The sequence below is a fragment of the Notothenia rossii genome (genome assembly GCF_949606895.1).
Source record: "Notothenia rossii genome assembly, chromosome: 5".
NCBI classification, from domain to species: domain Eukaryota; kingdom Metazoa; phylum Chordata; class Actinopteri; order Perciformes; family Nototheniidae; genus Notothenia; species Notothenia rossii.
The window spans coordinates 44,534,901-44,551,776 of record NC_136903.1 but is presented as its reverse complement, the minus strand read 5'-3'; the positions used below and the strand labels follow the sequence as shown (position 1 = coordinate 44,551,776).

Here is a 16,876-nt window from a genome sequence, read left to right as displayed (position 1 = left end):
CTTATAGTTTTATTTTTTTAATTAAATTTATTTAGCTTGACTCAGTTTTTTTCTCTCTTAAACTCTTAGTTTTGCTTGATTCTGAGAAAGTGTTGCTTTATGTTTATGAAACAAAACTAATCCCATAAGTAATCGGGTTGCATTGCTTTTATCATTTTGTAGCCTACTTTGAAAATGTTACTGATTCTTTTTTTTCACGGGTAAGTGGTAACTATTAATTGTAAAGGATTACAAATGAACAATAACCCTTCCCAATAGAGATGGATATAGTGAACACAGTGCTGGATTAAAGCAGGCTGTCAGTGGATCTGTAATGCGGCGATGCACGGCCTCTTCCATCATCATGAGTAAATAATCTTCAAGTCAACATGTCTATTGGCTGTCTGTCATCCGGCTCCCAATGCAGTTTAACAGGCTGCGTGAACACAGCATGAATGAGATAGAATGACACCAGAAGTTAGTTTTGATTAATTTCAAAATAAAGCGTAATATGTAACAGCGGTTTAAATGGCTCTTTTAAAGGTTATTAAAGACACTTAACAAAATAGCAAATCGTAAGTATAAACTCCTTATTAAGAAAAAGAAAAATATTAGCGACTAACGAATAGTATGTTTGTGGTATAAAATATTTTAAATGGTATTTATTTAATCTTTTGTTGATATAGCATTTTATGTAACCCTTATTTAACTAGATAAAACTGAATGAGATACCATTTTATTTTCAATATCCTAGGAGAGCTGAAGTCGTTCTTATCTACTTTCTTTTCTCGCTGTGTGCTTCCGTTGCGTTAACGCAATTATTTTCTGATCCGTTTATTATTCCATAATTTGACACAAAACCCATTTCGGGCGCATTTATTTTGTTTTGAAAGGTTTGAACGGATATTCTGTCGTGTCTTGCTAACTTTGCAGTGGAAGTCGGACAGTTTTAGAGCTTGAACTCCAAAACAAGCCCTCTGAGGCTGGCCCATCACAGCCAGTTGTTCTTTTCCTTTTCCTCTCCCTCTTTTTTTGGGAGTCTTTCTGTTTTTTCTGCCCTGCCTGCAGACAGTGTGTATGAGTGGGTGTGTCTGCGGGCCAGTGAAGCCTAGTCGCTGCTTGTGCGCACTCTGAAAAGAGGAACAAGTTGATGATGAGTTCAGTGTGAGAACGGCCCGCCTCGGAGCAGGCTACCCGATCAGGAATGGCAGTTTGGACCAGAGCAGACAAAAACGGTCAGCTGGACCTTCTCCTCCGGGACCGCTGGATCAGAGTGGCCGCCGAACTCACCCGAGAAACGCTGACTTTAACGGCCGAAGCGGAGGCTGGCGGCCAGGGGGGCAACCACTGGGACTACAACAACTCTTCGGTGGGCCTGCGAAATGGCATGTTGAACGGAAACGACTCGGGACAGAGTCCGGGGAACCATGGTTGGGTTCCGTCCTCGGGTCAAGACCAACACCAGAACCGGAACCATGGGGTTATGGGGCGTAGCGGCAGCCCGGGGCTCGGGGGTGTCAGTCGGGGTCAATACGACGGCAACTACGGTGTAAATAGCCCCGGGAAATACCCGAATAACGGCACAAACTCTGACTTTGGAAGCCCCGGATCCAGCTACGGCAGTCCCGGGTCCAGCTTCGGGTCGAGACAAGGAGACATGCCTGTCAGTGCGGACGGCCCTTCGGAAGCTGTGCGGAAAGTTCGGGTTGTCAAACAGGAGTCTGGCGGGCTGGGGATCAGCATTAAGGGGGGGCGCGAGAACCGGATGCCCATCCTCATCTCCAAGATCTTCCCGGGGCTCGCCGCTGACCAGAGCAGGGCTCTCCGGGTGGGAGACGCGATTCTGTCCGTTAATGGGAACGACCTCCGGGAGGCTACACACGACCTCGCGGTCCAGGCGCTTAAGAAGGCGGGGAAAGAAGTCACGCTGGAGGGTAAGTTGGCCAACGCGAGAGCGAGGAGTTGCAGAGGCCGAGATGAGACTCATGTGCTCAGGCTGTTCACCTCAGCGGTGCGAGAACTATTCAGATGCTTTACTGAAGTTAAAGTACCAATACATTATTGTCAAACTACTTAATTACAAGTAAAAGTCCTGCATTTTTAATCTTACTTAAGTACAAGTTTGGTTAAAAGTAGCTAAAGCTGTTATAAATGTTGTGGAGTAAAATTACATTTTTTCCCTTTTTAAATGTAGTTGAGTACAACTATAAAGTAGGCTAGTTTAAATGGAAATATTATTATTTAAAGCAAGATGACAAAAATGCAATATGCAATAAAAAGTATATTAATATATTTTATATATATAAAGCATGTATGTATGTATTATTATTATTATTACATTCCATTACTTTAGACATGCATTAAATAAAACAATAGCTAAAGGGTGCTTTCTAAATAATTGGATGATTTTGTTATAATAATGTATTAATCAGAACCACACCTGGTCTTTACATATGAGTTTAGAAAGAACACTACCATCACTAACACTTGGTGAACTTTTGCAATTTTAAATTTGAATCAACATGTATGCATTTCTTTAGGATATTATGAGATAACAGCAGGTACACATTCACAGTTGTTCTGTGACCACTAGGAGCAGGCTCAAATCACATCATCAGAACAGAAAGCCTTTGATTGGTGTAAACAGGAAAGTAACCACAGTTGTGGTCACAGTCCAAGTTAGATACATTGTAACTCTATATTTGAATGGCTGTGGGTTGCTAAAGATAACAGGCCACTGTTGACAGATGCAGATGAGATGTTCTTTCTTGCTGTGACCACAGTACTGTACAGGAGAGACAGACAGGGAGAGGGGGGATCATGTACAATTCAGTGGTTCTCCAACTTTTTTCAATCATGTACCCCCTTTGAAAAAACAATTTGTTAAGGAAAAAAGGCCTAAAGAGGTACAGTACAGCGCTGCACCATCAGTGTCTGATTTATTAAAACAACAACATGAGAAACACTTAAATGCTACATTTCAAATGTTTACAATCCATCACTAAATTCATGGCAAACCAATTTTAACATCATGCAATAACACTAAGACGACATTAGTTTAATAAGTTGTACTTACAATGTAGTGGGAAACATGGGCTTGAGCTTCACTGAGGAGCTTTGTCATTCTGACAGGGAGGCAACCTGCAGTTATTACACTTCGCGTTTTGAAATATGCGTAACTGTTAATATAAAAGCCACACTGCTCAAACTTCGTTACATTTCCTAAAATTGGTATATTTGTATATGTATATATTTTTGGGGCGTGGGGAAGAGAGAGATCAGAGATCAGAGCAGCTGCTGCTGACGGAGAACACGCAGCTCCGCATTATCACAGCTCCGCCGCTGTGACGGATCGTTGAGCCGAGCAAAATACACTAAGAGTTAGACCTAACACACTCAGCTACTTTATCTACTCTGGAACTAGCTAAACTAGTTATACATATATTTATTATTTACTGTCGGGTCAGGGGCGCCGCCAGGGATTTTAGGCCCCATGAAAATATATCACATTGGGCCCCACCCCTGCTTTAATATAATAACATTAGTATTAATATCATAACCAAAATGTCGGTGATCAACATTTTGTTTACAGACTGATCACTCAATGCTTCAAACTGTCCATCATCCTAAATAGACTAAAAGCAGTTTTTTGTTTTATATAGATCATGGGCTATGTGGGAAAATACTGTGTTTGAAATGTATAATTTAAATTAGATGTTAGCTTTTTGTTATATACATATTGTATTCCAGTCTCCCTTCAAATATGTTAAGTGGCATGTCATTCAACACAATGCTGCTCACCTCCTTCAGTTTGAAGAAAAGCTGGTTCAGGTTCAGCCTTTTGGGGGGACAGGGCTGCTGAGCCTAAAGATGGATCTGTTGGACCTGGCACCAGGTGGAGGGACAACTGATTTAGTATGAATAGGCGCTAAAAATGTGCCTGCATTTATTAAAGGTAGGGTAGGTAAGAATGGAGAAACCAGCTCGAGTGCGCGAGAATTTGAAAATACACAACCGAAAAAAATCTGCCCCTTCCTTCAGAGTTCCTTACAGAGCCCCTCCTCCAACACACACGAAAGCGCACATGACCAATGAGGGCACGAGATAAGTTTGTGCACAGATGGAAGGCTGACAGGCAGGTAGGCCATCCATTAATTTTAGCCGGGCCGGCTCAGATGATTGGTCGTGCTTTTTACAGCGCCACGGCTTACACAGAGGACATTTTTGTATGTATTTATTTTCAAAGCATTTAATATATTCATTGCTATCAGGATGTTAAGAGCATTCCATGGAATATGACAAAAAGCATTTCTGAAGTCAATTACCTACCATACCTTTTAAATGTCAGCTAAAAGAGCAGTGAAATTAAAGACCTCTGAATTTTCTGTAAAGATATTAACAGTACTTAATGTCAGCTTAGTAAACAAAAAAACATGAGCTACAAGACTAATTTCCACCAATGGACCACACCCAACTTTTCTTGTGAAAAACTGGGTGACATACTGTCGCCCTTTAGTCCCTCTCTCTTGTCTTTCTCTCCTTTCTCTTCTTTTCTTAGAGCCTGACTCTGTTGGTTGTTGAAACATGGTACAACACACGTATTTAGGCTAAGTACTAGCATCCCTCCTCACATACTTTCATTCTCTGCAAGTGCTGGTGCTGCACGCGTTTGGAGGCAGGACCAAACCATTACATGTAAATAGAAGGGGGTGCACAGAGGCTTTGGGTAATTATCTTTTGGAAGAAAATAAGTTAAATGAATCGTAAGTTTAGTGAGTAATTTATCAATATAACGTTCTATTAATGTTAATTATTGAGGATTGATGAAAGTTTACTTACATTTTTTTTCTTAATGTTCTGAACATTTTGGGGCCCCTTTCAGTCACGGGCCCTTAGAATCGTCCTAACTTTTCACCCCCTTACGGCGCCCCTGTGTCAGGTCACTTATAACAGGTTCAGCGAGCTGCAAGAGACTGACGGGCTGTCAGGAGAGGGAGAGGGATTAACCCCGTTAATTTTTCCCATTTTATTATCCAGAATTACTCTAAACCTTTGAATAAATTAGTTAATATACTATTAGTAGTTTGTGTAAATGCATTAATTATGTTTGTTTTTTTCTTCATTAACATAACATAAATCTCACGTAGGCCTACCCCCTGCAGTACTCCAACGTACCCCTAGGGGTCCGCGTACCCCCATTTGAGAACCACTGAATGATCTGTGTGTGCCTGTAATTACTGCTGAGATGAGGCATGCTTGAATTAGCATTCTTGTGATCTTTCTTTTTGTTTTTTCCATCGTGTCCTAGTTTGTTGTGCAATACAACTGAAAAACAATATGATGAAACCATGTGGCCTATTAAATTAATTGAAACAGCATTGAATAAAATGACTGTGGTGTCGAGCAACTAGCAGATGAAGAGTGAGATTTTTTTTCAGAAGTTGGTGGAGACCAAAAAATAGTGATAATTAACTTACATTTGTCTAATTGCCAAAACTTTTGAATTTTTTTTTAATAAGCTTTTAACAACATGGTGGCTGTTTATCTGTTACGTTGTTGTTATGTCCTCTGGTGACATAAAATCATTTTATAATGCAGCTCATTAACAGACTCTTGATATGAGGCAGATTAAGGGTTTTAGCAGTATTCATATTAGCAGCTCCACAGAAAGGCATTCAAGGTCTGCAGAAGATTTGGCGTGCATGCATTCCACAGAACTATCCAAATATCAAAAGACCTTAGAATCTACTCAACTTCAAACTTTATACATCATAAGGAATTCCTAGTGTAGATGGAGGTAGCCATATGAAGAGAATTGTGTTCGTAAGGAGATCCATACTTGCTCCATGGAGATGATTTAAGATCCTAAAATGTGCTGACACAGAACTGTTCAGGATAGTGGAAAAAGAGTGACTCGAAGGGAAAGGCCACAGAGCCCTTGAGGTTCGGAAACTTCAGGTCAGGAACAGCTAAATGCTGTTTAATGGTTTGGAATGAACGCCGGATGAATACCGATGAGCGGAACTAAAGGGACTAATGTGTGAAACCTTTCCTCTCCAGTAGAAACAGGGCCTAAAATACAACAGGTCAAATGTCTTCCCTTTGTTAAACCATAAAAAACTATATCAACATAAGAATTTTAACAACCAGAAATTATCCAAAATACTTTACAGTTTGTTCAGCTGTTTGATGAAGATGGCTTGATAGTAACACATACAGATGTTGCACAGAATGTTGAAGTGTATTCGTTCAAACTGCTGCAGGAATTTGGCCGTTTGCAATTGAAATCAGTATGGAAAGCGTTTGCAGCATCCCTAAGGCGTGGACAGGAGGATGTGCTCCTCGTTCTGCAGCCAAGACGCTGGCCTCTGTGTGAAGAATGTGTCAGCTGCCTGTCACTGTTTGTCAGTTTGACAGGCGCTGAGCTGTGTTGTTTGTGGAAGGCTCTCTCTCCCGGACCCCCCAGCTCTGAGAGAGAAAAATCCATCAGACAGAGCGGGCACCAGCTCCAAACCTCTGTGCCGTGTACACAAGACATAACCCCCCAGATATTCTCACAATTAGCTTAGGTGCCCCACATTCCTGACCTCCGCTTGCCTGCTTGTAGGGCAAAGGTCAACACTTTTGGCTCCGGCTTGGATCATTGTGCTCTTCCCTTGCAGCACGCTTTCAGTGCGTTGTATTGCTGCTGTTACCTCAGAGTCAGAGTCAGGTCAAATGCTAAGTAAGTTTACACATACAAGGACTTTGCTTTGGTGCATACATAAAACACAATGATCACGATGTAAAATAGCAAACATTACAGAGAGTATTTCAAAAACAATCAGTTAAGAAAAACAAAAAGAAAGGAAATATGTGCAATTTATCAGATTTTGCAGATTTATTAGTGCATGAAAGACCATTTCCTTATGCAGATAATAGAAGTATGTATAAAAACGTTTTACATGCTAAATGTCTTCTTTTGGAACAAGGTGGGCCACCAAGCCATTTAAAATCAAGCAGCACATTGCCTGAATAGGTTGTTAAGCTAATTAATGGCCTAAATATATCCTCACAAAATATCCAGCATAAGCACTGAAATATGTGAGTGGGCTGAGATCACTGGTCTCACAATAACAGCTGAGACCCAACATTTTTAAGCCTGGATTGTTGTAATAAGAATCGATCCAATGATTGTATGCCCAAAAAAAAGTAGTGCCAAACCCCTGCAGAATAAGCTGTAGCTCCTTCAGCTCTACCGGACTTGTTAGTATCTTTCAGCTCATCATTTTGGTTTTGATCCGAAATCCGTATTTCCAGCAGCAGCAGACAGCTGTTTTCAGTGAAAAGAAAAAAGCAAATACTGACTTTTGTATTTTTTTCACGTCTTATTAAGTCCTAAATAGAACTTAAATAAAAGAATGACTATAATGTTTTTTCAAGAAGCCTTATCTTGATTTGAATCTTTTATCTGATCTACTTTTTCCTGCTCTGAAGTAGGGCTGAACGATTAATCGATTTTAAATCGAAATCGCGATTTTAAATGATGCGATTTTTTAATTTTAATTTTGTATTTTTGATTATTTTTCTTCTTGTGTATCAGTCATCCACACCAATAACAAGTGCTGTGCTCCACATGTACCAGCTATTGTTAACCAATCAGAACTGGCCCATGATAGAAGGTGATAGACAGATTGATCCAATCACCTGCCAAGTATTTTTGAAAGTGCCTGCCCTTTCCAAATGTCTTCCAATGGAGCTTTCCTAGATGGTTTGGTGAAACAAATCATCTGAGTCAGCTTAGTAATGCACCATCACATGTTTTACATCTATTACAGGGTGAATCTTAAACTGAAGCTTGACTTTAAAGCAACCCAACGGAAGTTTCATGTAAGTTTAGTTATTTCACTCGTAGCTCGGGCTGCGGGGGTGCTAGAGACGGGAGCACGTTGATACGACCTTCCTAGCCGGAGATATGGCCGCATTTTACAATAAACTTCCGTTGGGTCACTTAAAAGCAAATATCGCAAATCGGATTGCAATATCTGTCGGAGAAATCGCAATTCGATTATTTCCCCAAATCGTGCAGCCCTACTCTGAAGGTCAGACAGTGTTTTGTAGAGTCCCAATTCTAATTAAAGGAGTTTGGAAGCAACTCATATCTGCACATTGTGTATATGATGTCCTTTTTGTTTGCTTTAATTAAAAAAAAAAGTAAAGTACTGATGCAGACATTAGACACACTGGGAACGTTATCGCTTGTTATATGATGGATGTTTTTAAATGTTTTACTGTACACATGAAGGCTGTCATTTCAATTCCCCAAATAAATACCATTACAAATTCAAATTCAAAAAAGCTTTATTGGCACCATAACAAAAACTTAGTTTTGCCAAAGCACATTGTACAAACTTTTAACAAACATGTTAACAACTTCATGTAACAAAAATTCAAGGAAAGAAGCTAAACATCACTGATCGATATCATCAACCAAATCACAATTATGATGATACAAAGAATATCATTGCTCCTGAGGCAGATTGCAGCTCTCTATGAGCTCTCCTAACAGGATTGGCTATTTGTGAATGTTTGTTATGTGGTCAAATTCAGGAAGTTGGCTTTTACATTTGGGGAAGGGTTGGACTCGCTGGAGTGTTGTGCACTTTGTCTTCGCTGCACAGCTGGCAGAAGCGCTGCTCTTTGGAAGCCATTATTTTTTGTATGGGCCAGTCTCAAAGGCCATGCTGTGTGAGTGTGTATTTGGTCAAGGTGGTTCTGTATTTGCTGACAGTCACTCTCCAAGGACGTATGAAAGATTGAGTTATTTTTAAACAGACAATCTTTGCCCCATTGACTCATGGTTAATCCCCCTCCCTCACCAGCTGACTGATGAACATCCCATATGTCCAAATGATTAGTTGGAGCTGGCTGCAGCCACCCTTGTGTCTTATTGGGTTAGCCTGCTGGTCAGTGGAAGGAGACGCCTTTGTGTGAGTAATTGGAGGAATAAAAACAGCACATACAAGGCACAGAGGCCATTGATGAAACGGGGACAGGCCTGACAAGGAACAGATCCTTTCTTTTGTTCCGGGGCCCAAGTTAACCGAGCGTCCATTCACTGTGTGGCTCTCTGTCCTCATGGGGCCAGATCTGCCGCAGAGCGTGAGTCTGCACAGCTGAAAGAGGCCATGTTATTGTGAGTCAGTCTAATCATCTCCACTGTCTTTGATATCTGCAGATATGTCTTCTGCAATGTGTAAATGTTTACATGGACTTGCCCTCCCCTCCCTTAGGTGAATTCATCCACAAAAAACACACTGGACGCTGCACTAGGTCAGAAACCAGAGGAGACTGTGAAGTAGGGCTGCAACAAACGACTAATTTGATAATCGATTAAGCTATCGATTAATGAAACGATTAATCGATTATTCGGATCGTTAAGGTTTTAACTGTACTACTACTTATATCAATACTGCTTATCGATCCGGTCCTTTTAACGATAGTATTAACGGTTCTTTTGACAAGAAATAAGGTAAACTAACTAAACAAATTGTGAACAAAACTAACAGTGCTTTTTATTTTAATTAAATGCATAATATTTCACATCAAAAGAAACAACAATGTTTTAACAAATCATATTAAATAATGTGATGACAGAACTGTAAACCGAATAGCTGAAACTTTAACAAAATAACTCAGTTACCTCTAATCATTAACCTATGTTTTTATAACTGAGTTAACTCTGTGTGTTGCTGCTAGCATACATAACACCTGACGTGGAAACGTTACTCGTGGACAGGGCTACAGAGCTACTAGAAAGACAGTCGAACCCGGTGCATTCCTCCGTCTGAATGTGGTGCACTTTTGCGTTGTGTTTAGACAAATTGCTCGTTTTACCGCCTTTATATGATAAACTGTTATTGCACTTTTGGTAACGAGCATTGTCCACATCGAGACGGCTAAAGTTTAACCACACCTCGGAGCGCGTTCTCTCCGCCATCTCCTGCTTGTGTGTGTAAACTGCCCCGCCCCCTCGCAAGCAGGCGGGGGAGAGATCTCTCGTCTGAATTGGGAAGATCGAAAATACATTATAGACGCATTTTGTAGTCATATTGCATATTAGAAACTGAGTTGGCGACACTAAGACTGCGATATAATGTTTATGTAGCAATAATACATATGACATATGTTTTAAATGTCTCCTGTACCGATAAAAAAGAGCGATAACGTTGGAGCTTAACGGGGTGTAGAACACATGTGATGACGTCACCAACGAATCGACGACTGAATTAGTTGCCAACTAATTTGGTAATCGATTTTAATCGATTAAGTCGATTAGTTGTTACACCCCTACTGTGAAGTCCACCGTAGACGGACCACTTTTGGACAAAATGTCCTCTCCGTTAAAGGCAGCTCATTCTGGAATAGCCTCCCAACTGAGATACGGGATTGTCCCACTCTCAATAGCTTCAAAGGTCAATTCAAAGAATGGTTTAGAAACAAACAGACATGCAATCACCGCTAAATGCACTTTAACACTGGGGCATCTCCTCTTGCACTTTATGTAGCTCTTGCATCTTCTCTTTTGACCCTCCAGAAAAACGCGATCGCAGAATTTACCGCATAATCAGCAAAATGGCGCAGATTTTGAAAAGGCCGCATATTTATCAAAAGGCCGCATAATCCCCGCATTTTTCCACACAAAGTTGAGAAAAAAAAAAGTTAACTCGTGAAGTAGTGATGATGATGACGTGACGTCATCAGCTCGCGCATCACAGAAGGTAAACAACACCGTAGAGTGAACGTGTGGAACTCACACGAGAGAGAAAACACCAAGATGAAAAAATCTGATCCATCTCATTTACCAACGAACATTTCTGCTAAAGACCGGGCAAAGCAGTACCCCGATGTCTTTCACAAAAGTGGGGGGAAACTATTCTGCACCCCGTGCAACTGTGTGTTGGAGCATAAGTCTTAGAAAAAATCGACGGTTACGACCCACTTTGATTCATTCAAACGTTCGAAAATGCTTTCTGCTGCTGCGGACAAGAAAGCCAAACAACTCACGTTCACCGAGGCATCAACCTCCAAAACCCTTTCGAGGGCTACAAGAAACGAAGTGAGTAGCCCACAAGATTGAAGCTGGTCAGATAACGAACGAGTAAATGAAAACAGAATGAGGTGGAGAACTTTATTCCCCCTTTCTTCCTTCCCCCCTCACCCGAAGTCCGTTTGTGCCAGAAACCTAATGAGAACAATGTTTCAGAATGTGTGTGTGTGTGTGTGTGTGTGTGTGTGTGTGTGTGTGTGTGTGTGTGTGTGTGTGTGTGTGTGTGTGTGTGTGTGTGTGTGTGTGTGTGTGTGTGTGTGTGTGTGTGTGTGTGTGTGTGTGTGTGTGTGTGTGTGTGTGTGTGTGTGTGTGTGTGTGTGTGTGTGTGTGTGTGTGTGTGTGTGTGTGTGTGTGTGTGTGTGTGTGTGTGTGTGAGAGAGTGATTAAACATTGAATGTGTTTAATTGAATAGGAAAGGGGTTTAACGTTAGTGGCAGGTTTTATGTGAGAGAGAATAAATAAGACAGCCCAATATTTAAAAAAAATCTATTCTTTTTCGCAACTTTCCGCATATTTGGCAATTTCACCGCATAAAATCACATAAAAACCCTGCATGTTTAATCGCATAATCAAGGATTTTAGCCCGCATAATCAAGGATTTTAGCACGCGTTTTTCTGGAGGGTCTATCTCTTGCACTTTATATGTCGTAGCTGCTACATTGTACTGCCATGTGGTAAATGCTTGTGTATGCTGCTCATGCTCTTTTGCATATTATGTATTTATTTTTGCTATGTTTATAAATGTCATGTTCTTATACTGTATGTTGTATGTGAGGGACTGCGGATGGAAATTAGCTCAAAGCTAAAATCCGGCATATTTACACTTGAAGCATTATTCTTAAGTGTTCATTAATGTGCACTGTCCCTGTTCAAATAAACGATTACATGAAATGAAAGTGAAATTTGAATTACATGTGTAATTAGCCTTTTGAAAATGAGTTCCTAGCATTCAAATATAATTTTATCCCAAACAAGTTTTCATTTAAAGACGCCCTATTTAGCTTTTGTGGTGTTCCCTCTCCTGTAGTGTGCTCTATAGGTTTCTGTGTATGTAAATGCTCTGCAAAGGCTAAAATCCCTCTTTTCCCTCCAGAGGGGGTTTCTCTCCCACACTTTTTTCAGGTGGCATTTTTCATGATTTCATCTCCATTTACCTTATATTAGGGATTGTGGGAGAAGCTGATCTAAATATTTTTATCTCACCAATACCCTCAACAATATTTTATGGCTGGATACCATTTTGGATAATTATGTCTCTTTTTAATTTGGGTTTACTGAGCTCGTAAAGAGTTTTATTTTAATATGACTCAATGGCTCAAATGACTGTAATTTAAAAAAGAAAAGACATTTGTAGTAGCAAGCCAATTGAATTACCTTCAACTCTGCAGTTCCTCTCATGTCTACGTAGCATTTCTCTTTCTCTCTGCTCGTTGTAGTGGTTTCACAAACCAGAATTGAATTCACTCAAATCAACATTGTTTCCAGATGCAACAGCATCTGTTTTGGGGAATAATCTGTCACAAACTGTATAGTCTAGTTGCCAGCGTAGTGAAGCCGGAAATGTTGAGTACCCCAAATTTTTATGTTAAAAATGGGTACTAGTCGAGGGCTGGACTGGTTCAATGTTTATTGCAAAACTTTTTGAAATTAAGTTATTGCACATATTAAACCTGGAACTAACAAAGCTTAAAAAATTGCATATAAAAACAACATTAAACATTAAATAATCAGTGCGCGAAAAAAACAAAAAACAACGCGTGAATTTTAACAACATGTTTATTTATTGACTTTCTGGGTTTCATGAAGAACAGCTCCAACGCCTGTGTGTATGGGAACGCCTCTGGTGCTGGTCCATTGTTTCCCACAGATCTGAAATATACTTGGGGGGGTGGTGGTAGCGGGGGGAGGGGGGGTTGAGGTGACGTGCAACAACATTAACATTAACCTTTCTGTTGGTCGCTGGTTAGCAGACCCTTCACGCGATGGCAGAGCGAACAGGAACAGGCAGGGCCCATAATGATAGCCCTATAGTTTAAATCTACTACCCACACATAAACATATGGAAATGGGTTACTATTTAAACAAATTAATGTATTTATAAATGTATTTAGGAACCTATCCATGTGATTTTAAGTGGGGGTCGACCTCAAATCCTCTAGGGGGGTCCGGGGGCATGCTCCCCCGGTAAGATTTTTTAATTTATTTTGGAGTTAAATGCATCAATCTGATGCATTTTGAGGGGAAAATAAAGAGACTAGATCTATGGAAACACCTATATGAAACAGAACTGTATACATTTCAATAATCATAAAATCATGGCCATAAACAATAACATACCATTTCCAAAATGAAAAAAACACTGAAACTTGTTTATTAATTTATTTTTGGTTCATTTATAGTTATGAGTGTGTCTGTGCTCCTTAATCAGCCTCTCCTGTCTCTCTCCTATCCTCCCTGCTCCTCTTTGAGGCAGCAGCTAAGACTAGTTTTAGCTCTCAACAAGTTTTAAAAGTGCATCTTACCTTTTTTCACCTAGTTAACTTTTTATTTATTTATTCATGCATATTTTACTAATCACATTACATTTCATTTAATTTAGATGACGCTTTTATCCAAAGCGACTTATAATGACCGATTACAGGGACATTCTCCCTGGAGTAACTAAGGGGTAAGTGCCTTACTCGAGGGCACACTAGTGGTGTTCCTGGCAGGATTTGAACTCACAGCCTTCCGATCTTCAGCCCACCTCACTATCTGTTAGACCAATCACTACCCTCTCAAATGGAAATATGTGTTTACATAAATGGTGACCACACCGTTTGAGACCCACTGAGAACTTAGACTAAGTTAACTATCTAAACACTCAGAGAGTCCTTTACCTCACCTGAGCTGAGGTTATCCCAAGCTTGAATGACACACAGAGACCAATCAAGGTCTTTGATTTATGATCTGTATGACAGTGGCCATGTCGGCAGGCCACATCATGTGGACAGCCAGTCACCCTGTGTGAGGCACGCCACTTAACAGGCCAGAAGGAGGCGAGATCAGAGCAAAGGAGTGAGGGATCATTGTCCACAAGTTAATCGATCGCAGATGGCGTCGTGGTCACGGACGAATAAAAAAAAAATGATTAAAAGAAAATTATAAAAAAGAAAAACTTATAAAAAAAAACTAAAAACTAAATGGGTTGCGAGATATACTTGGGCGGCCGTTAATATACCTGGGCGGCCCGTCCAAGTATAGTCTAAGTGTGGGAAACCCTGTACTGAAAATGTGCTATGTGTTTATATGTGCTGGGGACCCCTACTATACATTTCTAACATAAAATGTTGGTTTACTCAACCTTTCCAGGTTCACATTAGGACTCTATGAGCTAACTAGATTAGTACACTAGTTTTCCATCACCAAACAGTTGATAGGCAGAGCTAGCGAACAAACAGCTAGCAGTTAGGAAAAGCTGAAAGATCCGATCTTAAAGGGAAAGTGGACATACATTTGTTGACAGAAACATAACTCGATTCCAAATGCATGCCAATGTTCCCTTAATTTGTGTATTGTTCGCTAAGACATATATATGTGAGCTTGTTGAGGAGTTTAGGCTGAAGTGTAAAAACTTTGGATGGTATTCCTCTGTCTCTGTGGCGCTGTTATATCTTACACAGGCTCAGCCCTCTACTGGACTCTATGGGTACTACCTCTCAACTATACTATGCGAGCATTCACCTACTGAGATATCTATAAACGTAGCCGGCCCCTTGGGCGGGCCTACCTGAATGCGTGCGCAAGCCCACCAGCCCATAAGGCGGCCACGCCTCCTGACTGTCATCCTTTTCTCTTCAGCGAGCAGGATAAAACAACTGAGCAAAGTAAACGTGAAAGAAAGAGAAAGAAACTTAAATCATGGACTCACCACTCCTTGAGCCCCGGCCCTGTCCTACATGCCCTGGCTTTATCGCAGGTGCCTATCCCCACCGCCTCTGTTTTGAGTGTCTGGGGCCTGACCACGAGGTGGACGGCCTGACCCAATCTCCGTCCTGCAATGTCTGCCAAATGCTCCCACGGCTCAGCCGCCGGCACCGTCTGGAGCACTTCCAGGCTTATTATGTCTCGCCGGAGGAGGTGGACCTCGAGGTGGTGGAAATGCCATTCATTTTTTGCCATTCCGGCGGGCCGGGCGGCCCTGTTTGTCGAGGAGGAAGACGACGACGACTCTTCGATGTCTGGTGCTTCCGGGTCCGGCGTCCAGGAAGGTCCACCACACAGGTCTGCACGTCAGGAATTGCCCTTGGTGATGGCCATGGCGGCGTAGCGTGTAGGGCTACCGCTCCCCCCACCACTGCCACCAAAGCCGGTGAACCGCCTCCGTCAGGGGTTTGTCCGGCCCGGTTCGTATGGCGCAGCCGGCCTTCGTTTCGCCCCCGTTGCCAGATATCTGGCAGTGTGTGGAGGCGACGTGGCGGCAGCCGCTGAAGACGAAGGCTCCAGTCGCAGGTATGGCGGGAATCCTTAGGGTGCAGGGTAGGGCTGTACGATTTGGGGAAATAATCTAATTGCGATTTTTCTGACAGATATTGCGATTGCAATTTGATTTGCGATATTTGTTTTTAAGCGACCCAACGGAAGTTTATTGTAAAATGCGGCCATATCTCCGGCTAGGAAGGTCGTATCAACGTGCTCCCGTCTCTTGCACCCCGCAGCCCGAGCTACGAGTGAAATAACTAAACTTACATGAAACTTCCGTTGGGTTGCTTTTAAAGTCAAGCTTCAGTTTAAGATTCACCCTGTAATAGATGTAAAACATGTGATGGAGCATTACTAACCTGACTCAGATGATTTGTTTCACCAAACCATCTAGGAAAGCTCCATTGGAAGCCATTTGGAAAGGGCAGGCACTTTCAAAAATATTTGGCAGGTGATTGGATCAATCTGTCTATCACCTTCTATCATGGGCCACTTCTGATTGGTTAACAATGGCTGTGGGCATTCACGGAGAGCCTTCCTCACTATTTTCCATGCACACTCTTCACGAGGTAAGCGTGTTTGAGTGTGCTCTATCCAGCCAAGTAAGCGGGGGCCCCGACTTCTCCACGGTCACAACCGGAGGAGAAGAATTTGCGGTGCAGTGGCTGCTAACCAAAAGCCGGTCAGGGGCAGTGTGATGGGTCGATGTTGATGGACGACAGGGCGTCTATCCATCAGGGCTCCACCCAATGTACCCATAGAGTCCAGTAGAGGGCGGAGCCTGTGTAAGATTTAACGGGGGGTTACATATTGTAACCCTAGTTATATAAGCACAGACGGAGCCCTCTACCTGGGGCCCTGTCTGTCCTATGCCGCTTGCTGAAGAGGGTTTAGGATGACAGTCAGGAGGCGTGGCCTCCTTATATACAGTGGGCTTGTGCGCGCATTCAGGCAGGCCCGCCCCGAGGGGCCGGCTACGTTTATAGATATCTCAGTAGGTGAATGCTTGCATAGTATGGTTGAGAGGTAGTATCCATAGAGTCCAGTAGAGGGCTCCGCCTGTGCTTATATAACTAGGGTTACAATACGTAATCCCCTTTTACTTTGTCATGCTCTGAGAGCTGTCCTGTTGCACACACAGTGCGTTATTATTGACGTGGATTAATTTCCCATCGTGGAGAAACATCTGGTGTCCCTCAGAGCAGATGTCACTTTGGGTGTTGCCACTTTGGATTATTCTACATTAATACTTATGTGTTATGTAATATGTAATATAACCAAGTGCTTCTGAAAGAGCTAATAAACACTGAAAAACTGTAGCTCAGCTGAATCTAATACATGTTTAGG

General features: G+C 41.8%; 1 protein-coding gene across 1 annotated transcript in view; it reads left to right on the top strand.

Moving 5' to 3' along the window:
• The first annotated feature begins 887 nt into the window (after positions 1-887).
• Positions 888-16,876, top strand: part of sntb2 (syntrophin, beta 2) — a 64,529-nt gene continuing 48,540 nt past the window's right edge. Inside the window, exon 1 of the mRNA XM_079681527.1 lies at positions 888-1,913. Coding sequence (XP_079537653.1) covers positions 1,184-1,913 — 730 coding nt within the window. The 5' untranslated portion in view covers positions 888-1,183. The remainder of the gene's footprint in view (positions 1,914-16,876) is intronic.